This window comes from Garra rufa, chromosome 3 (genome assembly GCF_049309525.1).
Source record: "Garra rufa chromosome 3, GarRuf1.0, whole genome shotgun sequence".
NCBI lineage: Eukaryota > Metazoa > Chordata > Actinopteri > Cypriniformes > Cyprinidae > Garra > Garra rufa.
Window position 1 is genome coordinate 31467701 of NC_133363.1, and position 10272 is coordinate 31477972.

At 37.9% G+C, this 10272-nt stretch overlaps 1 protein-coding gene and 1 long non-coding RNA gene across 2 annotated transcripts in view; both read right to left on the bottom strand.

Moving 5' to 3' along the window:
* Nucleotides 1-10272, bottom strand: part of LOC141331059 (uncharacterized) — a 470059-nt gene that overhangs the window by 276024 nt on the left and 183763 nt on the right. The gene's annotated exons all lie outside the window — the stretch shown is intronic.
* Nucleotides 452-1903, bottom strand: cdkn1ca (cyclin dependent kinase inhibitor 1Ca). The gene is made up of 3 exons (XM_073837651.1): nucleotides 1340-1903; nucleotides 1114-1225; nucleotides 452-922 (listed from the first exon to the last, which is right to left on the bottom strand). Coding segments are annotated over exons 1-3 (648 nt in total). The 5' UTR covers nucleotides 1875-1903; the 3' UTR covers nucleotides 452-921.

Sequence of the window (10272 nt, forward strand, 5' to 3'; positions counted from 1 at the left end):
CTATGTTATTCACAGATAGTGCGTAGGTAAGGGGGAGGGGGAGGCAGGTGGTTGGCGTGTAAATAGAAGGAGCCCATTTTGTTCAAGTCTTGGTAAGTGTTTCATTAGCGGGATAGCTGAGAGGGTGCTGAAAATGAAGGTCTTATGTGGACAAAGCGGGGTTCCAAGGGCACCTGCCTCCTTCATTATGGAAAGAAAATGGCATTTAAATCCTCCCTATAGCACGCAGCTGCCCGCATATCCCTCCCCACAAACACTGAGGGCGGAACAGCTGAGTCCCTCCTGTTTAGAGGCCAAACTCTACTCTTTTTGTCACAGGCAAAATGTTGACGCCTCAAAAGTGTAGGGCAAACATTTTTTTTTCCTGCCGTTTACCCACATCCCATGATCCACACAATTATGTTGAACAGTATACATGACTTTCACAAGAACACACGTGAATACGACCAGGTTAGCAAAAATATAATTTAATTTACACTTTGATTCAAAGGTACAGCGTGAGCTACAGAATATATTTTAACAAACACGGCTCAGAAACATTCTTTACATGTTGTTGCAAACAAAACTTAAATAAAACACGACATAAAATATGGCCAAAATAATAAAAACAATAACAATAGCTGTAAATAATAATAAAGAGTAACCAACTATTATGAACATAAATAAAATAAGTTAGTATATTTAAAAAATAAAACAAACAGGTGTTGCTCCAGCCTATTTAGAGCACTGTGGCCTAGCCTTCTACACAATTAAAACAAAAGAAATATAAAATTGCACCGTTTAGACATTGTAACACTGCAACAAAGTCTCTGTTGGCGGGGCCATTATTGCTACATGAGTTGAGTAAAAGTGTCGTCCCCTTGTTTCCTTTCATCCGCTCTGCAGATAAACACAGGTGGACTGCTGCATTGAGTGCAAACATCTGTAAAGCAAAGAAAGACAAATTTAGCGATTGTTCAGGAGGTTTACACAAAGTACGGGCATTTAAATAAAGGTGAATAAAACTGACTTCGTTGTTGTCAATTACTAACAGGCTAATAAAAATGATAAGCATGCATACTTATTAAAATTATAAAATATATACAATTCGACACAAATGGAGTTGATACGTACCATCTTATTGTTTTACGTGGCGTTACTTCAATGTTGGTGGATGTGCCGGCTTGAAGCGAGCTCCGTTCATCCTGCTTAGACTCCAGGGTCCTTTTTCTTTTCGGGAAGAAGTCTGGTGGAAATCAAGATTATAAACCGTTAGACATGTTTGGCTGCATTTTGCGTTTAAAAAATTAGAGGCATTAAAAGTTTGCATTGTTTTTATTTATACTTTCAAGGCATTTACCTGTAATTTGTGGCGTGTTGTTTCTGGGGCTCTCTGGGATGAGTGACCTCTTTCGTCTGTTTCTGAGGACTGAAGAACGAGCTGGTCTTGAGTTGAGCGCACCAGAGAGATTCTCTTGGTTAACTTCGTTGGGTCGACTCGGGACGTCCATGGATTCTTGAACTACCGGACTCCTGGAAACCCCGTTAAACCCGCAGTCAACAGTGCTGGACGCGTCTCCTGTTGCATCAACAGACGCCGCGACGCGAGCTCTTTTATTTTGCACTTTATCCTTGTAGAAAAATGGCATAGTGTCCTCTGAAATCGCCTCCCACTCGTAATCTCCAGTCAAAGGCGAGTTGGTCTCAAAGTTAAAATTCCACCGGCTCTGGTCTCGCTCGGAGATCTCCTGGAGTTTGCGTTTCATTTCACAGTGCAGCTCCTCATGATCCACGGGTCCGAAAAGGTTACGGCAAACCTTGGTGCGGGCGAGGAGAGGAAAGGTTCTCCGTGCAACATGACGCTCCAGATTGCTTGATACGTCCACGTTTGCCATGTTGCCTAAAAGTCAATGCCGTGAGAGGACGTTTGTTTGGTTCGTGCTGTCTGAAGTGTTTATATTCGTGCCGGTGGTTAAAGGCCAGCGTTTGCACGAGCAAAGGCCCCTGATTGGCTAGACAGACACCACGCCCTGTGCAATAAACCCCCCACCAGTATTAGCAAAGTCACCTTCCCCCCTCATTTCGAAAACCACAGTCAGAAAATCACGGCCCGTGCGTGAATACCATGTAATAAGAGACTGTTTTGAAGAAAAGAAAGCAAAGGAAAAAACGTTACAATGTAATAAACTGGGTAATTTCTACCAGTGTATTTTTTGTATAAAATTATTACGTTAATAAAGGAAAACAATAAAATAGCATATGTCTATCTATGTTGAGATAAAAATGAATGCAACATAAATATTACACTGATAAAAAAATTATATGTGACCATAGACCACAAACCAGTCATGAGGGGCAATTTATTTGAAATTAGGACAATATTTGGCCGAGATACAACTACTTGAAAATCTGGAATCTGAGGGTGCAAAAAATTAAAATAAAAAAATCTAAATAAGAAAATCGCCTTTAAAGCTGTCCAAACGATGTTCTTAGCAATGCATAGTTTTGATATATTTTCAGGAGAAAATTTACTAAATACCTTAATGGAACATAATCTTCACTTAATATCCTAATGATTTTTGGTATAAAAGAAAATTGACAATTTTTACCAATACATGTATTTTTGCCTGTTGCTACCCCTGCTACTTAAGACTGGTTTTGTGGTCCAGAGTCACATATTAACAGCTTATATGTTATCTAGGGCTATTGTCCTGGCTCAGTTGAAACATTATTTCATTCAGTGTAAATTGTAGTATTTAGCATTCAATGGCATTATCTTTAAATGCTCTGGGACACCGACTGCATGGTTATGCTGCATTTTGTTTGCGAATAATAATTTAAATTGGTTTGTTTTCAAATGCCACATCTCAATTAAATAAGCGTTGAGTGTAAATATAAAACATAAATATCATACCGAAATCGAAATGACACATACAAATATAAACGTTGAATCCAAATCCAGTCAAAACACTTCTCAAATTCGCGCACTTCTGACGCCGCTGGGCGGTGTCAACCAATGGCGCGCGAAGCTCAACCAATCAGGTGACTCGGGCGATGACGTCAAGCGCATTCGCAAGATGGCCGTAATGCGTGCAAAATTGTCACCGACTGAGCGATTCTGAGCGGACCAGATTTGCCTCTCGAAAATTCAAGGAACAAACTATTCGGCGTAAGGCCTAATTTTAAACGAGTAACGCACTTAAAGCCTCCCACACAAACAAAACATGCTATTTAAGTGTAAAAATAAATTGTATATTACACACATTATGTGTTTCCCAAGATACCGTCAACATAACAACATTAATATCGTATATTAGCATTTATTAGCACTTAAACATTTATATACTTCGCACACAATCTTTTACATATAAGGTTTCACATTTGACATTTGTTAAAGTAGCTCATTCTGAATGTATAAAATTGCTTTTACGTACTTGATATGGCCTGTTGCTTAGTTAGTCACCCAGAAGGCGATAGCCTATCGCTGAAGGAAACTGATATTCAGACCAGATTTCAGATTCCATCTCAATGCCTTCCTTCATACTACCGTATACTGCCTCAGCAGGCAGCATTTCTAATGTTTAGGACAGAGCCTGGGGCAGATATGCACACATTTCAAAGGGACAACCTCGAAATTGCCTTTGTGCTGTATTAGGAGTCACTGACACCTAGTGGCTAACTCGCTTAACTGCAGACTAACATCGGATGCAGCAATGAATATTCGTCCTCCAGATGATGACAAAATGAATTTTGCAAGACAAAACTATAATATTTCTCTCTATTCCTACTGGTCACGTTTTAAATTTTGGGCTATTTCGCTTCCATAACGTCACATCAGTGTATCTATTTGCATAGGCTATGTAAATTTCAAATACATTTTTAATGGAATTAATGAAACAGATTTTTATCCAATGCTCAGACATATTTTCTGGACATGTATAATGCCTTATTTGCATATTTAAACATAACATTTCAGAAAACTTGTAATAGAAAACTATTGTCTTTATATACTGTGATTAATAAGCTTTTTTAACCTATTCACCTGTGGTGTCTTGCTTTAATTCTAGCTACAGGAGTCTTTTGAATTCTATTTTTTTCCCCCCAAATCTAAGAATCAAATCTTTCAGCAACTTTCATGTGTTAAAAAGTTATATATTTTTTTAATATTAACAGTGGTGGACGAAGTACACAAATCAAGTACTTGAGTAAAAGTACAGATACGTATAATAGAATATTACTCCAGTAAAAGTAAAAGTACTCCTTTTTCCATTTTACTTGAGTGAAAGTACAAAAGTACTACATTTTTTGTGTACTTAAGTAAAAAAGTACTGACATATTTTGCAATTTTTTAAAGGCTATAAATTTATATTAGCATATATATTTTTTATAATCCTACTATAAGCCTTGGTTTTTCCCAAAATAACCACTAGCCTATATGGAGTCAAGATAGATTTTTGTTGTTGATATGGTCTACGTTGACAATGTTCACTGTGAAGCTTACATTGCATTGTAACGTTACCTGAGAGAAAACTGATTTAACCATCTCATTTTCACCAGTAAGAAAAGTGTTTTAAAGCTTGTTATTTTGCGGAACGGCACAGTTATAAATGATATGAGAATAAGGCCTGAAGTTAGGAAGAAAAATTTAATTATATTTTCATAATATTTTTATTTTTTCTCAAACATTGTCTGTGGTGTAAAAACACCCCTGGCCAAATGTCCCCAGAGGGCATCACTTCCCACTTTGATAATTTCTGTAGTTACCATCTGAACATCACATATTTTCTTTTCCCTCAGATGTAATCTGTCTAGATGGTTGATTATAAATATTTGGACTTCATATCTGAAAATTACCTCAACTTAGCACCAGCAAGCTTGTTAGCTAGACAGTTAGCATCAGCTAACAATATTTACTTATTTTCAGTATGGTTATGAATAAACATTTATTTCTGTATATTAGGCTAGTTGATTCAAACAATATAAAAAAGTATACCGTTAATAAACAATATAAAAACAGACGTCACATAGGGCTAAATGCGTAGCATTTTAATAAAACTGTTGAGGTTACAGCAGCGAGGAATATGAACGTGTAACGTTATGAGTTATTTGATTTAATCTGTGTTATTTTAATGTTTCGTTTTTTTACCTAAAAAGAGACGATGTTGATGATGTGTCTGCATTTAATCATTTCAGCGGGCTTAAATACATCACCCTTTACAGCAGATTTAGTTCGCAAACAACTGACAGTTGCAATAATTAATCCTAAAACTCGACATTATATCTTACTTTCGCAGCACCAGTCGCGCGCGCTCACAATCTCCCGGTTCTTATTTGTGAATTCAGATGACTGGAGACTCGCTCTAAACGGCTCATTTGAATCAGTGAGTTTGAACAGCTGCAATTGGATCAGTCCAATTCGTGAATGAATCGCTTGTGGCGATTTGCGAACCGATTGAAAAGAATCAGCTTGTTCATTAATCAGACACTGCTTCTGCGTCTCGGAGCACGTAATATATTATAAGGAGAGTAACGACATGTTTTATTAAATGTAGTGGAGTAAAAAGTACGATATTATGCTTTGGAATGTAGTGAAGTAAAAGTAAAAGTTACTCAAAATAAAACTACTCCAGTAAAGTACAGATACTTGAAAAATGTACTTAAGTACAGTAACGAATTACAACTACTTCGTTACTGTCCACCACTGAATATTAACAATTAGCAACATTTACAGAAAGAACTCCAGATATTTTAAGCAGTCAGTCTTCAAAGATCAAAGTACTTCAAATGTCAATTATAGGGGAAAAATAATAGTAAGCATGCATTTCAAATTAATCACCTATTCTGAAGCTATTTCCTGTTGCTGCTTTACACTAAGAAATGAAAATGGTGGAGATCAGGCAGGTAAGTGGTAGAGCGTAGGTCACAGCGGTTGGTTAGGGAGTGGTTTTGTCATCATAAACCTTCGGAATCACTTCCTGGTGACACTCTAGAGCTGCCCAAGCTTGCAGTGGCCTAGAGGATCCAAGAGCAAAACCATCATCCAGATATGCTGGGGCACCAGGATACTCCTCTGGTAAGTGAATTTTTTTAGCAAAAAAACAAAACAAAACATAGTATCATATTCCAGATCTGAATGTGGAGTTGTTTATAAATAACTGAAAAGTTTCTAAAAAAGACATTCATAGTAAAATCTGTAAAGATGCAGCCACATTAATACAGAAAATATTTTGACTTTGCATTTTGCGAATAATATGATATATATGTTAAGTTTAGCTTTTCAAATTAGTATTCACATACCTTTACAGCCTTAGAAATGTCAAGAAACTACTTCTATTTTGTTTTTTTATTGTATTGACTTGTTGAAGCACACAGTTGGCCATTGAAGAAATTAGATTTTCTTCTTCTTCAAAAAAGAGAAAGAACTGAAAAATCTATGAAGAGATGAAGTGATGTTGTAGTAAAAACATTAAATAATAATGGTAAAACAATTTATCGATAAAGTGTCATCGCTAAAGTCTGTTTCCTCATGGATCTTATGTCATGTCTATGTGCGACCTTTCATGCAAATGATTGTGTTTGTGTGCTGCAGTGTCTATGGCATTTTCCTCTCTCGTACACCCCATATCATCCCCTAGTCAAATCATGGGCAGCTCCTGCACCTCTCCACACACCCACACACATTAGTCACGTTTGCATAAATGTCATTGGTACTTTTCAGTAATCACATCCTGCCTTCAAGAATCAATTATTATTTAGCTACATTTTACATAATCCTTTTTTTTTTTTACAGATAAAACTGCAGCTTAACAGCTCTTATCGAATGCAGACCGGGAGTAATTGCATGTTAACTGATCAAACCATATTACGTCTCCTGCTTGAAAACAATTAAATCAATGGCAGCCATTAAGAAACTGCAGGTTTCAAAAGATTTAAAATGGCTGGCATGAAACAGACAAGATTAGAAATAATTGATTGAAAAGAGATTAATCAGCTCATTCAGATCTGATTACATCAATCAAATGCTGTCAAATACCTGAGATGTTTTTATAGCATTACGCTTTTGTTTCTGGCTGCTTTTACTATGGCTGTTTCTGTCTGTGCCTCTTCGACCACATGAGGAAACTGACTTCTTAATCACTTGTTGTCTAGGATGCAAATAAGATATAGTTGTCAATTGCATGTGGATGATTAATGTTATATAATCACAAAAGTAAGTTTATATAGCTGATTTATTATTTATGCATATTTCCATATTCAAACACCATGTATCTGCAGTATGTCTAGTAGAGTGACTCTAACTTCACCTCAGGTTGGTAAACATCGCATCAGTTTTTCAGTTCATGTGTGGCTCGGCCTTTACCAGCAGGGAGGGCATGTTTGCATGCGTGTAAAGAAATGAAAATTGCTTCTGCTTTACATAAACATTTCCAACTACCCGAAGTGCCTTGCTGAACAAATCAGCAGCTTCTGTGGTTGCACCTGACTGGAATGTGATGCAAATGCATTTTATTTCTGTCTGTAGGGGGTGTTGCGGCAGAGCAGGAGGTGTCTGCAATGTGGGGAACTGCTGAAAGAATCTCAAGAACATGGGTAAGATAAATACTTAAAGACCTATTATGCTCCTTTTTACATTATGTAATGCAGGGTTCCTCAAATCTTGCCCTGGAGGGCCAGTGCACAGCAGAGTTTAGCTCCAGTCCTGATCAAACTGACCTACCTGTGATTTTTAAATAATCCTTAAGACATTGATTAGCATGCTCAGGTGTGCTTGAATAGGGTTAGAGCTAAACTCTGCAGGAAAGTAGATCTTGTGGGTCAGATTTGAGGATTTCTGATGTAATGTAAGTCTCAGGTGTCCCCAGAATGTATCTGTCAAGTTTCAGCCTTAAAATACACCACAGATCTAGCCTAGAATCTAGACGCGCCCCTAGCGGCAGCAATTTCATTTGCTTCCAAGGTCAGTCTAGTTACTCTCAATTCACTTAAATTTCCGAAAAATCCAAGATGTACCGGGCCAATCACGAGTCGGTGGGCGGGCTTAACATGATGACGACTGACCTGCGACCATAAGTTCCGTCAGACATGAATTCCTGGTTCCGTGAATTAAGCGTGGAAAACTGAACAGTATTTATATAATTTTTTACTTTTGATACACAGCCACGTCCATGTGTCCTGAGCAGGAGCTCGTTACATCTGAACGCGCTGTGGTGTAGAATACGCAAACACCGGAAGCGATCTGTGGCGTGTATACGACACTCATTGTTTACACAGCACAAGAGATTGTGGATATAGCGGCTATTCAAAATGGTAATTACTTGCGCTTGTCCTGGTTGTTCAGACCCATTTAAAGCTGAAAAAGATTACGTTTGCTTGCGCAAACTCATCCTGGACTTTTTTTTACATATTTCCCCTTTCGGTGTTTGCGTATACTACATCAAAGCGCGTTCACATGTGACGAGTCGAATCATAGATATGCTAAACTCGTGCTCATGACAGATGGACGTGGGTGTGTATCAAAGGTAAAAAGAAAATTATATAAATACTGTTCATTTTCTTGCAAAAACCGATCGTTTCGTGTCTTAGGACATCAATGTATCGTCACGAGCCGCAGGGTGTAATTTGGATTTGTCTGTGCATGTTTTTGTTTACTTTTAAAGGTTTAGTGCCCATCTATGTCTATTATTTAGCTGACAGACTGCACAGTGCACTGATTTTTGTTAAAAATCTTCGTCGCTCTGACTACGTCACCTGACCGACTACGTCTCTGATTGGTTGTAGCGCTATCCTATTGCGTGGAGAGGAGTTTGAAAGACAACCGTTTATCCCACCCCTCCGGTTGAGCCCTGTCTATGGAGAGTGCCCAGACCCTACATTTATGTGGGTCTGGCTTGCCAGGCTACCACAGATCATTTATTATATTACTTTGAAAATGCCTTTTTCGAATGGAAGCAGAAACACGCTGTTTCTGTGCATGACTCTTCAAATGCAAATAAGCTGCTGCTCCCCGCCCTTTTTCCAAAATAGGCTGTGCCTTTACATCTCATACCTCAAATAGGTTGTTTGCACATGACATGCATTGCTGTGGTGCGAAACGCAGCTGGAGGGCAGGAAGTGATTTTTCTTTATTCCTATAGACCAGAGGTTCTCAACTCTGGCCCTCGAGGTCCACTTTCCTGCAGAGTTTACCTCCAACCTTGATCAAACTCACCTGCCTGTACCTTTCTAGTAATGATGAAGAGCTTGATTAGCTTGTTCAGGTGTGTTTGATTAGGGTTGGAGCTAAACTCTGCAGGAAAATGGACCTCGAGGGCCAGAGTTGAGAACTCCTGCTATAGACCTTTTTCTTGAGTAAACCATGAGTGCCGCCATTACGAATTTTAACGTCAGATTGAATGCTGTTCTGTTCCGGCCTCCAGGAACCTATTCAAATAACCCCCATCTGTTTTTAATGTAGCTAACGTCAGCAGCTTCGTGTCATCTACCCACACATCTGACAAATGACCGTCATTGTGAGATTGCCAAATGATGGCGCTATGGAGCCATGTGCTTTTTAAAACATTGTAATAGGTTTAACATTAGATTAACAGCTCGGAATATACACTACTTTGACTGGCAACACTGGAAATGCCTATGTTTTGCGTTGTTTATGAATGCTCAAATCGGTCAAACTAAGAAACCAAGGAGCTTTTATCATGTATGAAAATTTGCTGTTCATAAGAGGGGAAAGGCAAGAAATTGACTGAAAAGCGCAGGAAAAAGTGGCTTGTAAAGCTTCTGTGGTCAGGAGGAGAGTCAGATAATGCTTCTGTGTGCAAATGGTTAAGAAAAGATATAATAATATTATAAGATATTAATAAAGGGTCACACTTTATATTAGGTGGCCTTAATTATTATGTACTTACATCCAGTGTTGGGGGTAACGCATTACAAGTAATGCAAGTTACGTAATCAGATTACTTTTTGTCAAGTAACTTTAAGTAACGCATTACTTTTTCATTATACAATATAATACAATATAATACATTTTTTTTTAAAGTAACGCCAGTTACTTTTTGTTTTATTAATGTATTTAATCCCATTTTATTAACCAATGTATTTGCTGCTGCCCTTTGTTTATCTAATTTAACGATACTAATAACCAAAACTTGCTTTAGATTAACTAACATTTGTGCTTCCCTCCAGCTGCTTTTCTTGCATCATCAGAATCACGTGATTGCAAACAACCTATACTCCACCAAAAAAACATCTGTTTGGTTTTGATTATCATGTATTTTGTGCCGAAATCATGCATTT